At 37.5% G+C, this 25,935-nt stretch overlaps 2 protein-coding genes across 3 annotated transcripts; both read right to left on the reverse strand.

Annotated features, from left to right (window-relative positions):
- Positions 1 to 287: 287 nt before the first annotated feature.
- On the reverse strand, positions 288 to 9,009 carry LOC104107945 (serpin-ZX-like). Of its 2 annotated transcripts, XM_070187776.1 has the most exons (9): positions 8,077 to 9,009; positions 4,390 to 4,478; positions 3,532 to 3,641; positions 3,319 to 3,421; positions 3,173 to 3,236; positions 2,335 to 2,423; positions 1,782 to 2,180; positions 689 to 1,292; positions 288 to 628 (listed from the first exon to the last, which is right to left on the reverse strand). In XM_070187776.1, exons 1-9 carry the CDS (start codon positions 8,351 to 8,353, stop codon positions 387 to 389), a joined length of 1,977 nt encoding a protein of 658 aa, XP_070043877.1. In that variant the 5' UTR covers positions 8,354 to 9,009; the 3' UTR covers positions 288 to 386. The 2 variants fall into 2 exon arrangements, with proteins under 2 accessions (XP_070043877.1, XP_009615171.2); XM_009616876.4 differs by having other exon boundaries at positions 288 to 1,292.
- A 4,894-nt stretch (positions 9,010 to 13,903) lies between these two features.
- On the reverse strand, positions 13,904 to 16,442 carry LOC104117875 (probable serine/threonine-protein kinase At1g01540). The gene is made up of 8 exons (XM_033661701.2): positions 15,836 to 16,442; positions 15,679 to 15,735; positions 15,472 to 15,582; positions 15,275 to 15,388; positions 14,929 to 15,147; positions 14,726 to 14,841; positions 14,380 to 14,640; positions 13,904 to 14,280 (listed from the first exon to the last, which is right to left on the reverse strand). Exons 1-8 carry the CDS (start codon positions 16,440 to 16,442, stop codon positions 14,071 to 14,073), a joined length of 1,695 nt encoding a protein of 564 aa, XP_033517592.1. The 3' UTR covers positions 13,904 to 14,070.
- Positions 16,443 to 25,935: the final 9,493 nt, after the last annotated feature.

Raw genomic sequence — 25,935 nt, forward strand, 5'->3', positions numbered from 1 at the left:
TGCTATAATTTTGTAATTTTTTTAAAATATTGCCTAGTTATGTTTTTTTGTGTAAACACATACGTAGATGTCCAGTTTTACTTGTTCAATTTGAAAAACCAAGACATAATGTATCACTTAATTCCTAATTTATCCTTATTAATTACTTTAATCATTTCTAATGTATTTCTCAAAGCAGTGAATATTATATTCAAAGGATGATATATTAAACTAATTACTTCTCAAGGAGTGTGCCAAGTCAAATATGGACAAGTAAAAACGGAGAAAGTATTATGAATGGCTTGGTGTAAACACGCAAATTTTTATCTTTCACATTTTATAAAAGCGGTATTCGGGGTAGTTTGTCAACTCACACTTGGCTCAACTGCTATTATATCAATTAAAGCTCAGGAAGGCGAAACAGCAAGAGGATTCAACAAAGTGCCCACGAACAAAACAACACCAGCAGTCTCATCTTTCACAAGGAACATGAAGGGATGATCAGCAACAAAGTCTATCTCCTCTTCAACCTTCATCATCGAGCACCCGAACATCATTGTAGCAACAGTAACAGCTGGAGCTACTGGAGCCTCCTCATTTACTTCGATAAAGGCCTTGTGAAAAGCTTTTGCAGCTGGAGCTTCTGCACCTTCCTCATTTACTTCAATAAAGGCCTTGTGAAAAGCTTTTGCAGCTGGAGCTTCTGCACCTTCCTCATTTACTTCAATAAAGGCCTTGTGAAAAACGTTTGCAACTGCCAGAGGATAATTCTCGCCCACCATCTCAGTGAGACCACCTTTAAAAGGTAATGTGAGCTCGAGTCCTTTTAGAACTTCTAAAGCTTCAATCCCCAAAGATATTTTGAACTTAGGGATAAGAAACTCGTGCACTTTAACTTTTTCATATGGAACATGGCGATCCAAAAATCCAGGTTCCGAACTAATTTTCTCCAGTAAAGTTGGTAATCCATCACGGGCATTTGGGAGATACACATACATGTTGAGAAATCGCTTGTCCTCGCCCTGTTTATAACGAAGCCTTAACACTTGGAAACCATCAAAGGCCTTCACGTATTGCCTTTTTTTGCTGGTCATTAAGGGTGCTTGAACAGATCCTCCATTAAGGAGATGGAACTCATGGTCTTTTGTATCTGAAGCATTCAACTTTTCAGTCCATGCTCCTTTGAAATATAGTGCATTCGCTAAGATCAGACTTGTACCGCTATTGACTGCACCAGGAGGAAGAATTTGTTTGATAAGACCATTCGTTTTCTCTTCGGCCCACTTATTGACTTCACCAGTAACCTCATCACCCTACATAAGAAAAATTAAAACAAACAGAGAACATAGAATCAGCAGGCTAGTAACAGGATAGAGTTGAAAGTAAAAGAAACAAAAAAGATGTCCTATATGACATTAGATTCGTTTGTTTGTAATCTTATTCGAAAAGCATAATAAACGTTTCTAATGTGCTTACTAATTTGAAAATATTCTGTTTACCAACATGCCCATAATATTTTGTTATACATTATAATACTCCCTTTGTTTCGTACTTCGAGGGTCGAACTTTTCAATTTTAACCGTGAATTCGAACATGAAATTTTAATTTTTGACATAAAAGTCACATATTTAGAGACTATGTAAAAGTAATATAAGTCATTTATAAGGAATATAAGAAAAATCGCAGTCAAGAAAAACTCGACTCTCGAAATCCAAAAGGTGTCACATAAATTGGGATGGAGGGAGTATCATGTAATTTCAAACATCAATTTCTTTTCTAGTGAGTGAAGGATTAAGACTAACCTTGTTCCGAAAATCAACAGAAGCCGAAGCAGCCTTATAAACATTGTCCATAACCTGTTTGAAAGAATGCTTAAAAGACAAAGATTGGTCAACCCAAGCCCAAATAGTGACAGACAAACGAGGACCTCCCATGGGGCTGCCATCGGCTAAGACGTCGGTGATGACCCGAGAATAAACAGAGTTAAGTTCTTCAACAGAGTTGAATTTGAGAAAAGCCAACAGTTGATCCAATGTGGAACCACTGGAGCCTGCTGCAATAAGAGCAAAAATTATTTGAATGGAGACCGGGGAAAACACCATGTTTGCGTTGTTGGACTCGTCCTCGTCGGCTTTAAACTTGCTGAAGAATACATGCTTTGAAAGAATCAATGGAACATCCATCATTTCTGATGAGGGAAACTAAAATTGAAACAGAGAACGGAAATCCATAAGATGAGGGAGACTGAAACTGAAACGGAGAACAGAAATCCATAATTTCTGATGAGGGGAACTGAAACTGAAACTGAAACGGAGAACGGAAATCCATAATTTCTGACGAGGGAAACTAAGGTACCTTCACAGTTGAACTTGACAGCATGGAGAGAATGCTGATGCATATAGAACTAACAGTCATGGTAGGCGACCACGAGTCATACAGAATATCTGCAAGACAGAAAATAGTTGTCAACTGCTGCTTTTATTAGATGCATTCTAACTTTTTTCATGAGTCCGGTAGAAAATCTTAATTATTAAAAAAAAAAACTTATTCTGGAAGATGAGAGGAATAACTGTGAATGAAAGGCGTTTTGCTTTCACTTTATTAGGCAGGTAACTATAGAAAGTTTAAGAGATTAATAAGCAAGCCATAGGCATAGAGCAGAAACCAAAATTATGCAGGAAAAGAAACTAGTATGATCTCTGCAATTCTTAGATGAAATGACAAATTTGACGAGACCCACAGACAAACAAAAAACAGATCCAAAGTTTATTCTACTAGGGCTAAGAGTTCTGAATCAGTAAACAACTGTGTTTTTTAATCATCCGTCAACCATCATTGACTATTACTCCATAATTAGATACGAATCAACAAATATTATCGGGACATGAAAGGGAAAAAGAATCAATAACAAAAACACCAAGACCAAGTAAAAAGCTCACGGATATAGCGAGACAATCTACCATCATACCCATCATCAACTAAGTTGGCATAGAGCATTTCCAAAACTATAATACCTGTCATCTAATCTTTATTAAGAGTTCATATCACAAATCATCCATAATTGCCAAGGATTTTCGTTAAATGCTTCATCTAATGCATTCTAAATCAAGCCATTAAGCTCGAAGAGTAACCAAATAAATAAATTTCTGTTGGTGATAAGAAATAGAGGAGACTTGAGCTGTTGAATAAATACCTAAACAAATGTGCCCGTCCCTATAGATATCAGGGTGCAAAGGAGCTGGAGGCAAAAATATCACCTGCATCAATGTAGTCAGCCCTAATTAGTATGATAGGAATTTCAATCAAGAACTTTAACAAGAAACCACATCTTATATCCACCTGGGGAGCTTTAATAGGATAATGTTCAGGGAAATCGGCTTGAAGCTGATAAGTTTCATTAGCATACAGCGTTCCAGGAGCACCATTCACTTCAATTAACCACCTTTTCAAAAATCAAAAGTTCAGTAATAATAGCATGGGACTTCGAATTCAATATTAGAAATTTATTGGAAAACGACAAAAAACTTAACAACAAACAGGAAAAATGAAGACCTTTGAAGATAATCGGAGGGTTCAAGATTGAAGCCAGACGGGGGATTGACCTGCCAGTTCCCTAGCTCTGTATGGAGTCGATTGCATGCCATCTCGCTTAGTGTCTGATTCTGAATTAAGTATAAAAATCAAAATCACGCATGAAATACGAGAAAACGATCAAAATGGTCCTTACAGCTTGTTTAGATGGTTGTTACCTGTCGTATTATATACAATGTTTGTTTTGATTGTTACTTAAATTTTATTGTATTGTATCGTTCAAATCTGTCGTTACGTAACGACAAAAAGTGCCACTTTATGGAACGACCGATTTGGTGTGGTCGCGTCATTTCCTTATTTTTTCTCTCATCTTGCCTTTTTTTATTATTAAATAATCCTATTTTATTCTTTATCCTACCTTTTTATATAATAATATTACCTCGTACCTTACTTTTTCTTTATAATATTGCAAATTTATTCTTCATATTGTTGGTGCATGACATCATGAAACGACGGCAAACAATACAATCTAACTAAACATTGTATACATCAAAACGATACAGTAAAATACAATACAATACTATATGATACATTACGAAATGATACATAGCAACCATCCAAACAAGCTGTTAATGTATAGTGGGTGCTTTATTTTGGTCCTTGATTTATAGCCCTTGATTGATAAAGTCCTTAATGTATGAAAAAGGTGATCAATTTGGTCCAAAAGCCTATTCTAACAAAGCCTAAAAAAAGTTTTTTGTTCATAACTCTTTGATTTTTGCTGACAATATCAAGGGGTATATTTTGATTTTCTCCATGAAAAATACCAAAAATTATGAAATGGGAATGGGGAGAAGAAGAAGAAGAAGAAAGAAGAACCTTGGGAGATGAGTGATCTTCGTCATCTGATGGAGCGTAGTGTAGGTTTTCTGGAGATGATGAATATGATTCTTGCGATGATTCAGATTCTGCTTCGGAAAAGGAAAATACAATATTAAACAAACATTATGAAATCACCAATTGTAGCAAATCCCACGGTGGATTCGCCATTGTAACGTGAAAGAGAAATTAAGAGAAAGAGAAAAGAAATTGAAAGATAAAATTCAGATTTTTCATTCAACATGCCTCGATAATTCTCTGCTTATAAAGAATATAAAGCAAGCCTATCAGGGGTAATAATGAAAATAGGTTATAAACTAAGGCTAAACTGTAATAGTAAAACTAAGGAGGGTCAAACTACAAATAATAAAACTTAGTCTATAGCTCCATCCATTACATTCCACCCCCCTTATAACAACCTTGTCCTCAAGGTTGGAAAAGTAAATGCCGGACAACCCACAAAAGAAGAGAAAGGTACTGCAGCAATTTGGCATTACATGGAGCTGAAGACACTTCATAGGCAATATTCTTGACCCCATAGGAGACCCAACAATTAATGTGCCATATCCCGGGTCAAAAATCAAAATTGTTTCCTCAAGTTTTTGTTTGAATCCAACAGTCAAGAAAGTAACAACGCCATGGTTTGCTTTTGCACAAAATATCACTAATAAGGAGCTAAGAGCAGATAGTCTTGCAACGTCTCCACTAACTTCTTTGCAAAGTCGAGCATCTTGAATAGCAGCACTATAAGCTCCTTCTAGTGAAGCTATCTGCCACCCACTTTTAGGGTGAGTATAACCAACAACTACCAAGACAATTGTGCTTCCACCACCAATGAACAATGAACAAACCAGTAGAACAGCAAACTCCACTACCAATTCTCCAGCTTTAACTAGTTCAAAAGCTTTGATTGAATTATTACCCCATTTGCAAATAGGAGAACACAGATCCCTCTTGAATGTTTCTGAACAAACCAATAAATTTTTCTTTCTTGAACTAATACATAATGACTGACAAAAGAAACAGAACCAATCGATAGCTGCTTGTTTTCCACCATCTCTTCAGCAAGGAATATAGCCTTCTTCGGGTAATCACAATGTGGATACACTTATTTAACCAAGCCTTCCATTTGCACCCGCAGAATTGGTCCAGAATTGCCCTTAACTTCAATCTCAGGATAGGCCACCTCTGAAGATAAAAGTTCTTGGCACGATTCAGGTCCTGCCAGTAGCTTCAAAATGCATTTGATTGTCGAGATGCTGCACAATTTGGAGTAATTGCAATAACATAAGGTGCCTCTAGTATAAGCACTTCTTTATCAATGAAAATCTTCTTTGAACACCTAAGGAATGCAGTACTGCCCATTGTGTAGCTCGCACACTTACAGGCCTTCACACAAGAGTTCCACAAAGGTATTTTGAACACATCCTCTAAGGAATGAACGGGTAGTAGTTCCTTCTTCATTGAAAATATTCCAATAAGCACCTGATTGCATATCTACTGTAGCAACATCTTCAACTATTAAGTTACTACTATACGCAAATCCATGGCTCTCATATCTTATGTTCCGCCTTAAAAATTGGCTAACAATAGCATTCTCACTCAAAAGTCCATAGCATTTTCCAGGATCAAATGTGAAAACTTGTTCCCCATCCAACCTAAAGGCAATAGCTTCAGCTACTACCTTTCTGTGATCATCTTCCCCAACAGCACATGACACCTCAACAGTAGTCAAGCAAACTGACATAACCTTAATGAGCTCGAAAGCATCTCTTAAACAACTAGCTCTACCAAGGAGATAAAACATGAAATCACAGTGAGCTACGTGAGGTTGAATACCACAATATATCTCTGTGATTTCAATCAAATGATGCCCATGTTTCTTGGTCTCTGGCATAGCACTTCTTATTCTTAAAACCCCTGTAGAAATCATCAATATCACGAGCCGGGACATTAAAGTTAAGCTGCACCAGAGGATTCCTTGCCTAATGGAAGTAACGATCAGTAGTGTAGAAACATTGTCAAGTTGATAAACAAGTTCATGTATAATGTAAACATGTGATCTCATAACAAGTTCCCACGCAATGCTGACAAGCTTCATCCCGTCACTTCGAAGGCCTTTATGCACCAAAAAGATTTTGCCATTATAGTTAAGGCCATCAGGATATGAAGGATTCCAGTGTTCAACTAGGGCATTCGACTGCTCCAAGATTGCTCCATTGTCAATATTTCTTGCAACTCCAACTTCGGCGTTCATTATGATTGAATACTTTACTTCAAACAACAGGTAAGGGATATCTCCCTAGACATGAAGGAAAAAATTCAATAACAAAATTACTTTGAGAACCAACCCCAGAAGTTGCAATATAGTTGATAACCAGATTTGCCACTGGCAACGCCACAATCTCATCCCTCCAAACATTCACCAGTAACTTTGTTTCTTGCACTGTGTCAAGCAAATCGCTATCTACATTCACTGGTATTATTATTTCTTGCCCTGTGTCAAAAAAATTACATTTAAACATGTCGAAATCACGTTGGAGCCACCAAATGTATGGATTATCACTGGACACTTCTTCAAAGATTTCTCCTAGACTTGAATCCTTAGCTATAGCTTCTTTTCGACTTACCACACTGTCACAAATCTCATAAACTAACTTCTCAAGAACCAGCTTAATTATCTCGAACCAACTTTTCAAATTGTTGTTGAAGTTCCTGTGAGTAATTACCTTGAGCCGTTTAATTTCGTTCAATTCCTCTCGCATGGATTTATCAACAATTGTTCCTCCATCGCTCTTTGAACCTTCCCTATCCTCATGAGCAGAACAAGAATCATATAAAGGAGTCTTCCAATTCTTTTCGGGACCAACGTCAAACATCTTACCTGCTTCATTTCCTGCAGGTCCCTTTTCATTTTTCACTTCCATTGGCGAATCCTTTTGACTAGCTCGATCAGAAGATTCCTCAGCATCCTTTGATTGAATATCCATATTCTCGTGTATAGCGTTGGCTCCTTTTCCCGACTCTTGCCTCAAGTCACTACCGTCACCACAGACCCCATCAATAAACAAATCAGAACCTACCACATCCACCATTATCTCTCTCTCCTCGTTTGCTGACTGAAGGTTAACCAGCGATTCTGTTTCGTTCTTTTGGGGCAATTTGTCGAACATCTGGTACTCACTATTTTCTGTATGTTCCTTTACTGAATCTTCATCTTCCATTGGAGGGTGACTAGTCTCCAAATGATCATAACCCATTTCAATTCCACCCATTGATTCTAGAGGTGCTTTAAATAGTTGAAAATCCGTCTGCGAGAAATTGTTCTCCGCATACTTAGCACCAGAGTTCAACAAGTGATCCAACCCAGCGGCAGTCATCCACACCACGGTGGATTCGCCATTGAAACGTGAAAGAGAAATTAAGAGAAAAAGAAAAGAAATCGAAAGATAAAAATTCAGATTTTTCATTCAACATCGATAAAATATAAAGCAAGCTATCAGGGGTAATAATGAAAATAGGTTATAAACTAAGGCTAAACAAATACTAGTAAACTAAGGAGGGTCAAACTACAAATAATAAAACTTAGTCTATAGCCCCATCCATTACACCATTTTACCCTTAACCCCCCACCGCCGAAACCCCCCCAAAAAAAAGACCACCCTAATAAAGGAGATATTTTATTACCGACTGGAGGCAACTCCGAAATGACGGTGAGGTCATGGGCTCTTGCGGCGATGAGCAGCTTCAACTTTACATTTACGGGCGGAGGGAATTCAGAGTCTATTAGAACAATAAAAGAATTCCCCAATCTCTCTATGCAGTCATTCAGTTCGTCTAAAGAGGAAATGGGAATAGCGGGAGGGACACCGTCTATTACTCGCCAGGGTAACCAGATTTGATGTTGTTGTGGTTCATCTGGTTCATCTGGCCAATTATAGGGTATACCGATTCCTTCAGCCATGAAGATGAAGAAGAAGAAGAAGAAGAAGAAAAGTGATAATTTCTTCTTTAGCGGTTTTATCAGGTCTTTGTGAAAGGCTTGACGGAGCAATGGCTGTTGTTTATGCTGGAGCTTTACCTATTATTATCGATGTTTTGAATTCGTGCGATTCAAGGACAGCAAAGGAGCATTGTGTCTCATTGTTGCTGGTTTTGTGCATTAATGGTGGGGCAGATGCAGTTCCTGTTTTAGTAAAGAACTCATCTCTTATGGGACCTTTATATTCCCTCCTCGCCGAAGGCACCTCTAGAGCAAGCAAGAGACCTCTTCTAGTGGCTTGATCTCTCCAGTTTTTATAGAGGATCAATTCATCAATGTGTGGTAATTATTATATTTTTTCCTTCTTTTTTTTTTGTTTATTTCGATTTTTACAAGCATCCATCATGTATATATACACCATGGTGTAGGATGCTGTATTTTCCTTGACCGGTGATCTTGGCTCAAGTTATTAAGAGCTAGTCAGTACGCTTCTGCAGCTTCTGTTTTTTGAATGAAGCTTTGTATAACTTTACTTGTATCTTTACACTTTGTGATGTTAATGTGAATTGTTAGTATGTAAACATCAATCTTTGTACTCTTCAAGTGAATAAAAGAGCTTGCACTCTTTGACTAAATAATAAGTCTTGTTTTATCTGATTCAGTTGGCACAATCAGTATACTTGTTTTAACTTGATTGTTCTGTTACAATCCCCATGTAGGCACCTAATTAAGATCAAACTGTGTATTAGAGGAAAGTTATATCATTATACAATCTTAGGCAGAGGCAGATCTTCAGTGAGTTAAATGGAAACCATTGCTTTCCACTTGATCCATAAGTACTGTTACGCGGCGCCTCCCTGAAGTTCCTTGGAAGGGCGACGTAAGGCTAAGCAACCGATGTCAGTGCGGTTGCTATGTGCCAACTGAGGTCCTCGCCGTACGCTAGACTAGATTGTCAGTGCCGTACGGGAAAACCAATGTCGTGAGCAATTGAGCAGCGGAAAATGAGCAACTGATGATGAAAGCTGATGATTGTATTGATGATGATGATGAAAGCTATTACAAGATGCAATGCGGTGTCGGGGGGGAGAGACACCAGTACAGAGAATTGTTTGAATGCTTGAATGTTTGAATGCTTTGGTCCCCCTTAATAATGCTTAAAAAAATAAACCAAAGTTACATGAGTTGACCTAAGAAAGCTGTAGAAGCACACTGAAAATGAATGAAGTAAAACTACTCTATAATTACAATGAAAAGGACTTAGTCTTCTATGGAAGCAAGTCCGATGGCAGCAACTTTGTCTTGAGCAGCAGGGTCTGCGCGCGCATTGTTGTGGGCGGGCGCGGCACTATTTGGATCTGCCAGCGGCGGGGCGCTGGTACTTGGCATTGGGTCTGCGCGCGGGGCACTGTCTGGGTGTGCGGCGCTGTTGGCAACATGATAATTTGTGCGCGCGGCATTGTCGGTGCGCGCGGCGCTGATGGCATTGGCCAGCCGCTGGGCGCTGGCATTGATTATCGGTGGGGCGACAGAGGCGCATGCTCGCTTGTCACTTGGCGCTGCCGAGACCACGGGGCCGACCGTGGCGCTAGGCGTTGGGAGGCTTGCCGGGACGCCACGGGGCGCGTCCAAGGGGTCATGGGTCGATGATGGAAAGCAGCCCATGACATTCTCCCCCACCTGAGTTGGCGACGTCCTCGGAGCCTTACCTGCAGGATGATGATGATTGGTCAGGCTCTTGACGGCTGGGAGGTCTGTTCCCCTCGGTGCTGTGAGATGTCTTTCTGAATGATCTTCCATGCATTTCTGAAATGGCCTGAGGCGGCTGACATGAAAGACTGGATGGATTTTCCACCAGGCTGGTGTGTTTAGCTGGTATGTGGATTTCCCGATGCGCCTTTCAATGGAAAAAGGCCCGATGTAGCTTGGCAATAGGCGAGGATCTTGGGTCCTCTTTGCAAACAAGTTTCGCCTCGGGGTTCTTACCATCACTTTGTCCCCTGCTTGATGTTGGGCAAAGCGACGGTTTTGTTTGGCATGCCTCGTTGCCCTGTCTTGGGCACTGACAAGATAGCTCCGCACTATCTTCAAAGTTTGTTCCCATTCTGTCGAGAAACTGGCAGCTCGATGAGATGATGGCATGTTTGGTGCATTCACATTATGTGGGAGTAGTGGTTGCTATCCGGTAACAATTTCAAAAGCGCTTTTGTTTGTATGGGCGCACTTTTGTGAATTGAAACACAGCTGAGCAGCATCCAGAAGCTTCACCCAATGTGTTTGTGACCCGGTAGCAAATTGGCGGAGATATTCCTCCAGCATGTCATTGAACCGGTCTGTTTGATCATGTGTTTGCTGATGATGATGGCTTGAGTTGTAACTCAATTTGGATCCGAGGCAACTGAAGAGTTGGGTCCAAAACTTGCTAGTGAAGCGTGGGTCGCAATCACTAATGATGTTGCTGGCATACCCCAATGTTTGACAACATGAGAGAAGAAGAGTCGAGCTGTATCTTCTGCTGATATGTTCTGTGGGGCTGCGATGAAGGTAGCATACTTGGAAAACTGGTCTACTACCACCATGATGGTTGCATGATTTCCGACCTTGGGTAATCCTGTGATGAAATTCAGGGAAATACTTTCCCAAGGTCTCTGTGGGACAGGTAGCGGCTCCAAGAGTCCCGCTTGTGCTGGGTGATCCGACTTGTCCTTTGGGAATGCTTGACAAGTCTTCACACAATGAGGGGCGCCATGAGTTGTTGGACCCCGATGATGTGATGCCTGTTTGATGATGTTGAGGGCAGCCGGAACCGTGAGTTCAAGTCTGTTGGTTCCCTCCTTAAACTGCATGGCCGTGATGTTTCCAGCGGCCATCTTCCTGGATATGCATGATATGGTGTGGGGTTTGGCCCCGTTGTCTCCCATCACTAGTAGCATGTTGGCATATGGTACCGGGATGGTGTTGGTCTGCCTGAGGAATTCCAATCCCACTATCAGTTCGAAGTCATCGATGATAGCTATGCGTAGGTCGAATATTCCCTTGTATGGGCCAAGCTGGATTGGCGCTTCTTTGGCTATTCCACTCACTTGCTGAGATGGAGAGTTGATAGCCTTGACACGACCCTTGCATTTTTGCACTGCTAGACCGAGGCGTTGCACCTGAGTTGAGGCCAGGTAGTTGTGGCTAGCACCCGTGTCTATCAATGCCCGAATAGGTCTGCCGTTTACTTTCATGTCAACGAACATTAAGGTCCTCTTTTGTGATGTGGGAGGCCTCTCGTCCGCCTTTCCTTTCCCTTTCTTGTCGATTGGGAATGCCTTCTTCTTGGGGTTGCCAGCACTGGTTCCCGCCAAGGTATCATGAATGGAGCCGACAAATGCATTGAAGGCACCTACTTGATCGGCGCCGTCTGAGTCGTCGGTATCTGACTTGTCATCGTCAACAGTTTGTTGAGCATTGATTTGTGTATTGGGCATTGATTGTTCCAATGTTCCCCGCCGCAATGACGGCATTCTGATGGGGGCTTTCTCCCCTGATGGTTGTTGACTGATGCAGTAGTGTTACTGCTTGAGGAAGGAGTCTTGGATTTGGATGCACCTCAATCTCCTCCGTTTCTGTTGGGGCCACCGTTGCTAGGTTGGCTCCCGTTGTATCCCCCTCGGACAGGCGGCTGGGGCCTATCCTTCTGAGTTTCCAACTGATAATCCCCAAGGCACTCAGCAGCTTGAATGGCCTTGGGTAGGGTATCTACCCGTTGTCTTTGCAGTTCCATACGAGCATGAGGTTTCAAACCTTCTATGAATGCGAACAGTTTGTCTTTGTCCCCCATATCCCGTATGTTTAGCATGAGTGCGGAAAATTCACGCACGTAGTCCCGCACCGACCTGGTGTGGCGAAGTTCACGCAACTTTCTTCGTGCATTGTATTCCATATTTTCGGGGAAGAACTGTAGGCGTATGGCGGTCTTCAGTTCTGCCCATGTCTGGAGAGTATCTTCACCGGCCCTGATGGCTTCGTATTTGACTCGCCACCAGAGATTTGCATCGCCTTCAAGATACATGGCAGCAGTTGCTACCTTCTTGGATTCCTCCAACTGTCCAACGGCATCGAAGTATTGTTCGATGTCGAAGATGAAGTTTTCCACTTCTTTAGCATCCCGGGCTCCGTTGTATGGCTTGGGCTCCGGAATTTTCAGCTTTTGTGGAATGGGGGCAATGTTCATGGCACCCCTGATGTGGTTTTCGCCTCCTTTGAGCAGGCTTTGAAGGGCAGCATTGACAACATTGAGCTGGCCTGTCAAGTTGTCTATGGTTGTCAATGGTTTGCTGCATGACGGTCAGTCTGTCTGCCTCTAGTTCCCGATGGGCTAAATCCCCGGCACGCTCCGGTTGGAGGTCCTCGAATTGGCCATGAATTTTGGTTGCCTCGACGGCAGCCGTTTCCCGGTCTTCCTCAAAGTCTTGACTGATGTTTGCTATGTCAATTTCTGCCTGCCGCATTCTGCGGTCCAGGTCATCCAACCTTTGCACTAGGCTGGTTTTTAGATCATGCAACATATCCACGATGGGCCGTAATGCGTCAACCGTCTCTTCTAGGGTCGTGATGCGATCCCCGTAATTCACCATGGTCGGAAATGGTGATGATGAAGCCAATGAGTTCCCTCGTCCGATGTCGAGCCTAGGCTCTGATACCAACTGTTACGCGGCGCCTCCCTGAAGTTCCTTGGAAGGGCGACGTAAGGCTAAGCAACCGATGTCAGTGCGGTTGCTATGCGCCAACTGAGGTCCTCGCCGTACGCTAGACTAGATTGTCAGTGTCGTACGGGAAAACCAATGTCGTGAGCAATTGAGCAGCGGAAAATGAGCAACTGATGATGAAAGCTAATGATTGTATTGATGATGATGATGATGAAAGCTATTATAAGATGCAATGCGGTGTCGGGGGGGAGAGACACCAGTACATAGAATTGTTTGAATGCTTGAATGTTTGAATGCTTTGGCACCCCTTAATAATACTTTAAAAAAATAAACCAAAGTTACATGAGTTGACCTAAGAAAGCTGTAGAAGCACACTGAAAATGAATGAAGTAAAACTACTCTATAATTACAATGAAAAGGACTTAGTCTTCTATGGAAGCAAGTCCGATGGCAGCAACTTTGTCTTGAGCAGCAGGGTCTGCGCGCCCATTGCTGTGGGCGCGTGCAGCACTATTTGGATCTGCCAGCGGCGGGGCGCTGGTGCTTGGCATTGGGTCTGCGCGCGGGGCACTGTCTGGGCGTGCGGCGCTGTTGGCAACATGATGATTTGTGCGCGCGGCATTGTCGGTGCGCGCGGCGCTGATGGCATTGGCCAGCCGCTGGGCGCTGGCATTGATTATCGGTGGGGCGACAGAGGCACATGCTCGCTTGTCACTTGGCGCTGCCGAGACCACGGGGCCGACCGTGGCGCTAGGCGTTGGTAGGCTTGCCGGGACGCCACGGGGCGCGTCCAAGGGGTCATGGGTCGATGATGGAAAGCAGCCCATGACAGTACATATGCGGAAAAAATATATACTCGTGTATTAAACTCATTTTGAATCCACTGACTATAAAAGCTTGATTCGCCTTTGATCTTGGGTAGGCTTTTAAATAAAAGTGAATTGTACGTAAGCTATTATGTTCATCAGATTCAATCTGGACTTAACCAGATAAAGTGTATATGCACTAAAGATGGTCTGACTCAATTCTTGTTGATAAATCAAGAGCCTCTTCGAGTTTAACAACCACCTGTTCCATGGATGGCCGTTGCTGCTTAAGCCCTATGCTAACCAAAGCTAGCTTAAGTACAAGTTCAAAAGCCTCCATTGAGAATTTCCCCTGCATTTTGGGATCAGCAAATTCTTTGATGTTCCCACCTTTAGTCAAGTTTTTCGCCTAAGATTCAAAACGATATGTTAAATTAAGGAAGGTTGAAAAAAATACAAGAGAAGATAACTTTCTGGGAGGATGGAGGAGTGAGTATTTATTTTTTACCATTTTACTTAGAGGCATTGGATTCTGCAAATCCAAGTTGATAACCCTTTGTCCAGATAATAGTTGTAGCAGCACTATCCCAAAGCTATAGACATCACCATAAGAATTAACGTGTCGGTTCTTTTGGTACTCAGGATCAACATAACCAAAGGTTCCTCTCACTTCTGAGCTAGCATAAGAGTGGCCAATGCTAATAATTTTGGACAAACCAAAGTCTGAGAGTTTGGCTTCAAAGCTGGCAGATAGAAGAATGTTTGCTGGCTGCAAATTTCACCAAAAAAGAGAAACATAACTGAGAATATTTAGAAAATGGAGAACAGATTATGGATGTAAAATAGGATTTTACCTTGATATCCCGGTGAACGATGGAGCCTTGAGGATACGAGTGGAGAAACAGGAGACCGCGGGCACAATCAAGTGCAATTTCTAGTCTTCGTCTCCACGAAAGATATTTACTTTTACCTGCTCAATTAGTGTGTAGAAATCAGGACACAGTACAATTCAGGTCAAAAGAGAGCAGAAATGTTCAAAGAGTAAAAAAAAAATTACCAAAAAGCCATTCAGAAAGATTTCCATTGTAGCATAGCTCATAAACTAGAAAACACTCATTTGGTCCATCATAGTGGCCTAGCAAGGATACAAGGTTCGGATGTTTGATATGTGAGAGGCTTGTAACTTCTCTAACAAATGTTTCCATCTGTTCATCCTTGATTATGTGCTTAATTGCTACATGTTGTCTATCTGCCAAAATTCCTTTGTATACTTTTCCTGTAGAACATGATCATTTCAAAATTTAGCTTTCAAAAGGAATCGATCTATATACAAGTGAGTGCCTTTAACAGATAAACGATAAGTAGACTAAACCAACTAGTACATAATTCGATTTTGTTCTTACCAGCTATGCCTTGACCTATGAAGTTAGACATACTGAGATTGTCAGTCGCAGAGTAAATTTCTTTAAGTGATAGTTTACGATAGCTTGATTCTTCAGAGTAAGATCCATCTGATACTACTAACAGGAAACAGAATTAGTATAAGCTAAAACATTCAGAACAATGATCTTTTCTATGATTGTTGGTGTAGAGAGCTTACTATATCTTCCACTTGAGGGTTTAATTTCAGTCTTCCTTTTCAATAAGATCCACACCGCAATGATTATTATTGCGACAAGCCCCACTATAGCACCAATTAGAATCTCAAGATCTGCATATTTAACCAATGCTTAACCATATGAACATTCTTTTGTCCTGAAACTCAGCAATAGCAATAATCGTTGTGAATATGGATTCAAGATTTTACCTCTTTTAAACTTAGTTCTATGTCTAGTTTCACTTCTAGTCTCATCTGCAGAAGACACTGCACAGTACAATGATATGTCAATATCAAAATTTAATATTCAAAAACTTGGAAGAGAAAAACATAAATCTTCTTATAATAGAAAGTAGACAAGTATTACCTAAAGGGAGAGAGTTATCTCCTAGGCAATGAAAGAGTTCATCAATCCAACTCTCATCAGAAATTCTTTGGCTTGTTAATAAAATCAGCATACTAAATCTACAAATGTCAGCTTCAAGTTTCATCGAATTATTTTTCGATGGTGAAGCTAATGCTCTCCATGTCCTCAAACACTGATTGCAGCCTTTAGCGAGTCCTCCTTCTGAATCCATTAGACTGCAATCATCTCTCAGACTTTTCAATCTGCTTCCTAACTCGTTCACTACGTCGATCTCTGAATAATCAGAGCAGCCCCCTGCACCACTAGTCAGCTTTTCAATGCCACAGCTAAAAGTATCAGAACTAGTGTTCTTCATCGAAGTTAAGCAGTCCATCTGTTGTGTGGAATTAAGAAAGATATGTCCTGTTTGGTTTGTCCAGCGTGCCAATGCTTGTAAATATCTATTGAAAGGTAATCCACAACAAGGTTGGGTCAAGAAACCATCCCAATTTCTGTCCAAAGTAGTACAATCCTCCCCAGATGATGAAGAAATGTTAATACTCAGGACACAGTTATTGGAGCTACTAGTCTCAGAAAAAACTAAGTCCAAAGATATGGAGAAAACCATGATGTACATAATTAACACTGGTACTTTGAAGCAATTCATTTCTTGAAATGCTAAAGGGTACTCTAAATTAAGGGTGGAACCATTAAACATTTGCTCATATATTGACACAATCAATGTAGGCTATATAATGTTTCTTCATAAAGAAAAAAGGAGAAAAGTTCAAGTAACAAAGAGAAGCCAAATGGCTGGCTAATAAGGGTCTTTTTCTTGTTTCCAATTGTAGAGCATAACATTATTTAATCCATCATTAGATGACATAAGACAACTTTCTTTCTTTTTTTTGGAAAAGTTCATTTAAAATCTAAGATAATTTGTTGATTTTAGCATTTGTAGATTCGTAACATTAAGTAAGATACGATAAAAGACAAATGCCGGACATGGCAAAATCAGGAAAATATTGAAATTTGATGTCACCTTGTGTTGTAGTGTTTGGTTGACGAAGGACTCAATCTTACACCGGAAAAAATAAATCAATTGTTCTAGCAACAACTAAACTAGTTAAGCATTATATTTATTTGATAGTTAGAACTTAGAAGCAAAGCAATAATCATTTTGCATTTAAAAGATTAAAAGAAATAAAAGAAATAAAAAGGAAAATGCTCCGGCCTCCATATATGTTTGGTATGGCAAAAGTTATCTTTTAAAAAAATATTTTGCATGAGAAAGTCATCTTCTGGTGATTATTTACCAGAATATATTTTTCAAGAAAAGTATTTTCTATAAGAGGGGAAAATGCCTTCCTTCACCAATGACGGAATTCATTTTCCTCAACTATCTAAATTTTAAATTTTATATTATTTGCTCCCGTTAACACTTAGATATTATTATTAATAAATTCAAAATTTTCATTCAAACATTCTTTCATTTACTAATACAGTTTTAATTTTTAGTATACTTTTTCCAGCAAAAAAAATCCACTTATCAATCAAATATTTTTCATAAAAAAGCACTTGGGTCAGACCAAACACACTCTCCGTTTTATTGTTTTTTCTTCCGTTCTCTTTCCTTCTTCCATGGTTATACAATGTTTTGTTGCTAAACGGAAAAAGACTGGAAATAAAAAACATAAACCGAAAGAAAATTAAAAAATGCAAGCAATCCTCTAGTTATATACTAAAGAAACATTGAGTCTGTCATGATTTTAATTAATCATAGTACTTCATTTTAATTTGCTTTCCTTATTTTAGATATATGGAATAAGATGTGTTAACTTTAATTAGTGAAAATTTATGTACTTACAGAGGAGTGGTCAACTAACTTGTTTTTACAAGTAAAATAGAGTAGTACATAAAGTATAATGGTGGATCATAGAACAGTCTTTGGGACAAATAAAGAAGTTTAAAGAAGAACCTGCTCCTTAAATGTAATATCTTATTTATTTATTATGAGAATGAATGTTTAATACATGAACCTGCATTCGTCTTGCACGTAGGGCACTTTATGCTGAAAATTCAATTCTACATGGATCTATTCCGGCATTGACATTGTATTTTCCATTATTTTTATTTTCTGGGGGCCTATTTGATGGAATTTTACCTAATTTATTTCCAAAGAATTAAGACATGTGGGAAGGGATAACAAACGAAAAATTTACATATACCCGGTGTTTATATTAACCCACTAAATGCAAGTTATGTGCATTCGGTATGAACTTTTATTACTTAACCATAGTCAAGCGATATGCATTTTGACTTTAATTTGAAACTCTTTAAAAATAAATATTTGATTTGGTGTAAAAACCACCTAAGAACTCGTTTGGAAAGTTCAGTGACTGGGGAAAGACTCTAACTAAACTTCTTAGGTAGCAACAACAACAACAAAAACAAGCCCAGTGAAATTCCACAAGTGGAGTTTGGGAAGGGTAAAGTGTACGCAGATCTTAACCCTATCAAATGACGGTAGAGAGGTTGTTTTCGAAATGAAACTATTGTAGATCCTGCAACAAGTGGGTCTGGGGCTCTGGGCTGCTATAATGCTCCAATTGCAGATCTCATATGTAACTTAAGGATTGGGAAACATTACATGGTATAGTCAAAGGCATGCCTTTAAAATATTAGCCACAGTTTAAAAAAATGTTACAAATATAGCCATTTTTTATTTTAAGCTTAACTTCGGAGTCCATGTTTGGCTTGAGCTGCTTCGCTTTGAGAGCCATTCCGCTATATTGTTCTTTTTTGTTTTTTACCCGGTGTCTGGTACCTTCATTGGGGCACGATTAAATCCGAATTCCCACCGAAAAGTACCACATTGGGGGTAAAACGCTTCCTAACAAAGGCGACTCCATATCCACACTTGATCTTAAGACATTTGGTTAAGGATAAAGGACTATTTACCACTTCACTATAACCCTGTTGGTTAGCAAGCTATCATTTGTATTTTCTATAATCGTATTTCTTTATCTTTGTAAAGCTTAATTATGTACAATGATAGTGTATAAACTTTTTAACATCAAAAAGATTGGAAATAACTCTTCATCGCAAGCTTGATATGGTAAACTACAAATTAGACTAATAATATGTTATAATTAGTTACATATTGCATTGATAGTGTAAAAGTTATTTATAGTTTTAATACATATAACTTAAATTCATTATATAAAATGAAAGCTCATTGCCGTTTTGCAATTGTTTATGTGAAAGAAATCGCCGAGAATGATCATGTACTCTTAGTCATTCACTTTAATGTTCAAAATAAAATTTGAAAATTAGCTATATTAGTGTTTTCTAAATAAAAGTAGAAATAGAAGAATAGACAAGTTGTATGCAATTTTTTCTAAAAATTAAAAGTTGATAATAGTTTGGACATTTAATTCGCAAGCATAATATATTTGAAAAGAAATATAAACAACAGTATATTTAAGCATATGTGATAGCCAAATGACCATTTCACAGTGACATTTTTACGCTGAAAAGCTCACTAAGATGACAAGGTGTGGCACAACATTGTGAAATAATATGGTGGTAGCTAGAGGCGGATTCATGATTTGATAGTTAATGGTGTCACTATTAAATGCAAAACGATCACTGGCGAAGAAGATTAAATTAAGATGCATATTTAGTCGATTCGATCCGTTCTGAATTATTTCGGTTCGGTTCGGTTCGGTCCATTTTGAATTTATTCAATCCAATTTAAAAGAAATTAAATTATGTATAAACGAATATATCATACGCCCCTTCAATCACTCTAAAAAATCTCTAAAATTAATATAATAACAACAAATGGATAAAAAGAGAAAATAATTAAAATTACATTCAAATAAAATTTAAAGATCCAGAAAAAGATAAAGGAACCAAATAAACAATATAAATAAATAATAATAATGAGATTGCACAAAAAAGTGAATAACAAAGACGAAGAAAATAAGAAAAATTAACAAAAGGAGCATAAAGAAAAGAAAGGAAAGGGTAAAAGGTAACAAAAGGAATAACTAGGAACAAATCACGGAGAGTCTCAATCCAGGGTCCTTTTAATGGAATATCAGCACTTCAACCATGACATCTATATCCATTTAGTGTCGTGGGTGCCACTTATTCATTATATAGGATTTTTGAGAAAAATACTAGTACATATATAAGATTTTATTCGAGCGACCGGGTGGCTAGATCCGCCCCTTATGATATCAATATAGATGACAAAGAATTAGCTTTAACCCAAAAAGCTAATTAATTCACCAAGATAATCAACCATTTGACCCATTCAAAGATTCTCAAAAGATGCTCTTATACTATTCGTTAAAAATAATACAAACTGAAGCCAAATCACACAAACCCTCCTTGCTTTTTACAATGTGACACATACACTCCAGAAGTTAAATATTACAACGACATCTTATCTTATTACCAGGCACTAAATGAGGAGAAATAGAAATAAGTGCGTGGTCAGGTACATATAGTAACCTACCAAACGAGAAAGCATATGTAAGATCAGACAAAAATCACAACAGTTGTCCCTTTTACATATACTACTACGTGTGTTACACGTGTGTCTCGCGTCAAATAAATATATGTACAAAAACAATATGTTTGACTATAAATGCTTCATCTCGATTTTATATTTTTTCATATCAATTTAGCATTGATATATTTGTGATAATTTTCATATATACTAACCTTAGCCTGTACTACATTTTTAATTGTTATAATTTCAAGGGGGGAAAAATTAGAAAACAATCTGGAAAATTAGAGTTTTGGAATAAGAAAAATGAATCTAGTCATCTAAAAAAATTTAGGGTTATTCTCACTATTTTATTCCCTTCTTTTGAGTCATCCGGTTATTCTGATCTCATAAAAGTTTGTACAACCAAAACTGGCACGAGAACAATATATAAATAAATATCACATATGAGAATAAAGTTACAGACGGACATAAAAAATACTAAGTGGCATGAAGTTTAAATCAATAATTAAAGCTTAGATCATAAATTAATAGTATTATGTTATCATGCCAATAAAAAATTTACAAGAACTATGAAATACATGACACATTAAAAAAAATTAAAAGACTAAAAGAATTCATTCTTCCTAATCTCGTCCCAAAATCAAATGAATACTATGTTCATCAGATAAATAAATATCAAATACAAATATATAATAGAAGAAAATCGAACTTTTATGTATTAACTTATCAGAAAGAGAACTAAATAACTTTCAAAAGCTTATTCAACAATTAATAACTAACCATGGAAGCTTACGAACAAACAAAATATTGAAATAACAATACATGTATAGAAATAATTGAAAGTTTTAAACCGAAAAAAAGAAAAAAGAGGTTTCTAAACATGAAATCAATAGGTAATTTGATTTCAGATTGTAGTCCTACGGGCAGTCAAATATGTACTTATTGTATTTTTTTTCCAACTTTTCTGTCAAAATAAAATTTACTACATTCGAATGTTAAAAATTAAAATTACACCAACATATTTTCGTAAGGAAATCAATTCAAACCATTAGATCTTGATAAATAGCGGATTGAATTTAAATTCAGTTTTTCTTTTTTGGCCATGAATTAGAGCTTTATGTAGCTGCTATATATGTATTTCCGACAATAATATCTTCTTAAAAGATTTACCACTTTTTGAATTGTGACTGAATAGAATTTATTTGAGTTATATAAAATTATAAAATAAACGTTAAAGAAATAAAGATATTTTTTTAACATAATAAATATTGTTCTCATTTAGCTAGCTCAATAAATAAAGATACCATATACCATAAAAGTTTTTCAGATGCCTTATTTGTGATTTAAAAGGGATTTTTATGAAAATTTGAAAATTAAAATTAAATCTTTTGGTCTTCTAAATATTTAGGATGAAAGTTGACATTATACTTCCTAAAAAGTAATAGTGACAATATAAAGTTTAAAAAATAACTAATGTTGAATAGTATTTTACTACAACTAACTTAATTTAAAAAGATAATATAGTGAGACATTGTCACCTATAAGTCTGAATAACCGAATGCAAGAAAGAAAAAAAAACGATAACTCATTTATAATATATTTGGTCTTCTACTATTTCATCTTTATTGCTTCAAATTCATATTTATCAATTTCACTCTTAATTTTATATCATAAATTGACCTTTTAAATTTCTTTCACCATTAATGCTCTTCCTACAAAAATTAATTTATATACCTTAAAGAGTTGTCCACGTGACAAATAAACTTACTTATATAATGAATTTTAAAAAAATATTAACTTGAACTCTTTTGCATTAGTTAATTCAAAATTTTAATTATTTATTCTCAACATTAAAGAATATAAATTAACTTTTATTATCAAATTCTTAGTGATAGTTCATCCCAATTTTAAAATTTAACTATAATTAGAACTTTGTTCAATAGAATTTTTTATTTCAAATAGTTAAAAATCATTAGTATGTCAATTTTGATTCGTTTTAGTGCTTCCAAAATCATTGTTCATTAGTATGTCAATTTTGATTCGTTGTTGTGCTTCTAGAATTATTGTGCTTTTTACTTCTAGAAAATATTACGCATAATTTCTAAAGTTCTGAATAATAAGAAAATCTTATAGTTTAATATAGTTTTAAAGCTTTAATATTAATAGACGTCAAATAAAGACATTCATATAAGGTCTTAAAGCGTTAATATTAATAGACGTCAAATAAGGACATTCATATAAGGTAAAAAAGTTTAATAATTTAAAGTGCTAAATATTAGGATTTGCTTCCTAGTTTAATAAGGAAAGATTTAATAAACAAATTTTAGTTGATTTTAAAGTCCTAAACTTTTAGTTGATACTGAAGGGCCCATTTTGAAGTTTTTCGATTGCTGAGATTCTACCCAAGGCGCATGATTAGCGAGGTTAGCTAATGTACGCCAGCCGATGTGATGACCCAAAGGGTCATCTTGTAAATTAAGACTCTATTTCGGGCCCGTTAGCCTTAAAAATCTTATTTTCACTTATCTCGATTTTCGTGCACAGTCCGGGCGTAAATCCAGAAAGCCTTTATGTGAAAATTTATGAAGTAATAATTTTTGGGATTTAAAATTAATTTTTAATTGACTTTGGTCCACGTTTTGAGTAAACGGACTCGAATCCGTGTTCCGACATTCCCGTAAGGTCCGTAGTAAAATATGGAAATTGGGCGTATGCCTCAAATCGAATTCTGAGGTCCCTAACTCGAGAAATGAATTTTTGATGAAAATTGTAAGACTAAAATTCTATGGATTTAAAGAAATTGATTAATGTTTGATCTCGTTGGTATCGGGCCCGTATTTTGGTTCCGGAGCCCGGTACAGGTTTAATATAATATATAAGTCATGTTTGTAAAATTTGGTAGAAATCGGAATTGATTTGACGTGACTCAGACGTCCGGTTGAGAAGATAGTAGTTTTGAAATGTTCTTGAGGAATTCATGAGTTTGGGTGCTAAATCCATAGTTTTAGGTGTTATTTTTGTGATTTGATCGCACGAGCAAGTTCGTATGATATTTTTAGACTTGCGTGCATGTTTGGTTTGGAGCTCCGAGGGCTCGGGTGAGTTTCGGATAGGGCACATGATGTTTTGAATTTAGAAAATTTTTGCTGGTATAACTGAACCTGTTGCAGGCCTCTGATCTGTCGCAAATGCGAACCAAGTAGATATGGCAATTGCGAGATTTTTATCGCAATTGCGAAGAAAGCCTAGGCAAGCAGTTCTCGCAATTGCGAGTTTATCTTCGCAATTGCGAAGGGCCAATTATCGCAAATGCGACATAATCTTCGCATTTGCGAAGGCAGCGAAAATGTGAAGGTTCTCGCAATTGCGAAGCTCAGGTTGCAAATACGACATCCGCAGCTGATAACTTTGGACTTAGACGGGATTTTTCATTCATTCTTCAATTTTTCGAACCCTAAACCTCAAGAGGCAATTTTTGGGCGATTTTTACGGGAAAACATTGGGGTAAGTGTTCCTTATCCTATATTGATTATATTTCATGATTTCATACTCATTTATATCATGAATCCGTAAATTTATGAAAGAAAAATCAGATTTTTATAAATTCTTCCAAAAACAAAAATTTAAGATTTGAAGGTCCATTTGATATCGGAATTGGATAAATTTTATATGATTGGACTCGTCTCGGAATGGGTGTTCGGATTTCGTAAGTATTTTCGAGATTTGAGACGTGGGTCCTACCGTCGAATATTTTAATAAATTTCGAATTTTATCCGGAAAATTAGTAAATTCATATGGAATTAATTCCTATGATTCGTATTGAGTATATTGTATTATTTGTGAATAGATTTGAAGCTTTCGGAGACAAATTTAAAAAGAAAAGATGTGGTTGACTAATTGATTGGAATTTGCAAAGCGAGGTATGTGTCGTGGTTAACCCTGACTTGAGAGAATGGAACCCTTAAATTAATTGTTATGTGAATTGCATGTGAACGACGTATAGGCGAGGTGACGAGTGTCTATACGGCGTCAAATTAATTGTTTTCCTGATTACTTGAAAAATCATAAATTGTTTTAAATCATGAATTAATTATTATAATAATTATTTCTCTCCTATTCTTTGTCAAATATTAATTCTTGAATTCCTGCATTAATTGTTACATGCTATTTGAATTATGTGGCTTAATGTTATTTGACATTTAGCATATTAAATATTAAAATACATATTTTCTCTATGATTTTTATAATAATTTGCTATTTGCCTTGTTTGTTTCATAATTAAGTCATAATTATTGTATGTTTGTTGTCTTATAATTTTATATTAATTGTTGCATTTATTGGAAAAATTCCTTCTATAAGAATTGGTAAATGGATATGTTGGAGGATCGGGTTGCACGCCGCAACAGAATTTATTATAATGAATATATTGGAGGATCGGGTTGCACGCCGCAACAGAATTAATTATAATGAATATATTGGAGGATCGGGTTGCACGCCGCAACAGACTTATTATAATGAATATATTGGAGGATCGGCTAACAGACTTATTAAAGTCCATATTGGAGGATCGAGTTGAACGCCGCAACAGACTTATTTAAAAGTCGACATACATACATACATATATATATATATATTGGGGGATCAGGTTGCACGCCGCAACAGAACTGAATGTGAATATATTGTGAGAGCGGTTGATGAAAATGATAATTAGTTATGACTGCTGAGTTGGCTTCAATTATTATAAACGAGTTACCTGATTTATTTCTATTATTGCTGTTGTTACTAATACTGCGTACAGGTAATGTAAGTGACCCGCCTTAGCCTCGTCACTACTTCGTCGAGGTTAGGCTCAGCACTTACCAGTACATGGGGTCGGTTGTACTCATACTACACTCTGCACTTCTTGTACAGATTTCGAAGTTGGTCCTAGTGGCGTGCCATAGACTTGCTCGGATTTCAGCTACTCGGAGGAGACTTGAGGTATAACTGTATGGCGTCCGCAGTTCTGAAGTCCCCGTCTATTTTACTTTAGCTGTGTGTTTACTTCCAGACAGCTTTATTTTATCCAGACCTTTATTTGTATTATTCTAGAAGCTCGTGCACTTGTGACACCAATTCTGAGATGGTATTTAGACACTGTGATTTTTATGGATTATTCACTATATTTCAAACTTTACTTCCGCATTTGTTCTTTGATTATTACTAAATTTAAAAATTATTTTAAAAATAGATAATATTATTCTAACGTTGGTTTGTCTAGCAAATAAAATGTTAGGCGCCATCACGGTCCGAAGGTAGAAATTCCGGGTCGTGACAGCCGCCATGACAAGGCAATGGAAGAAGCTTCCTAACCCTAATTCTAAGGGGAACGAAGAAACTATGGAAACATCTGCCCCATCTCAAGTGGGACGATGGTTAACGGGCATGGGAAGTGCACCTACGATCTTTCAGCATCAACCACCGACGGAGATAGAGGGATTGAAGGTCACCCGGGACACAGGAATTCGACAAAAGCTACAACCACTAACTTTTGGTAGCTTTCTACCACTGAAATTTCAACCTATTCTGGAGGAAATTGACAATGAAGAGGCATCAA

Source organism: Nicotiana tomentosiformis, chromosome 10 (assembly GCF_000390325.3).
Source record: "Nicotiana tomentosiformis chromosome 10, ASM39032v3, whole genome shotgun sequence".
Lineage (NCBI taxonomy): Eukaryota > Viridiplantae > Streptophyta > Magnoliopsida > Solanales > Solanaceae > Nicotiana > Nicotiana tomentosiformis.

Excerpts from the sequence above, each read along its gene's own strand:
- LOC104107945 (XM_009616876.4), bottom strand. The coding sequence starts at position 8,353 with ATGGCTGAAGGAATCGGTATACCCTATAATTGGCCAGATGAACCAGAT. Across the intron at positions 3,237-3,318 it reads ATCCTATTAAAGCTCCCCAG|GTGATATTTTTGCCTCCAGC; the intron begins GTGGATATAAGA and ends ACATTGATGCAG. Across the intron at positions 2,424-3,172 it reads GGACGGGCACATTTGTTTAG|ATATTCTGTATGACTCGTGG; the intron begins GTATTTATTCAA and ends TCTGTCTTGCAG.
- LOC104117875 (XM_033661701.2), bottom strand. The coding sequence starts at position 16,442 with ATGGTTTTCTCCATATCTTTGGACTTAGTTTTTTCTGAGACTAGTAGC. Across the intron at positions 15,389-15,471 it reads ACCCTCAAGTGGAAGATATA|TATCAGATGGATCTTACTCT; the intron begins GTAAGCTCTCTA and ends TCCTGTTAGTAG. Across the intron at positions 14,842-14,928 it reads TCTTTCTGAATGGCTTTTTG|GTAAAAGTAAATATCTTTCG; the intron begins GTAATTTTTTTT and ends CTAATTGAGCAG.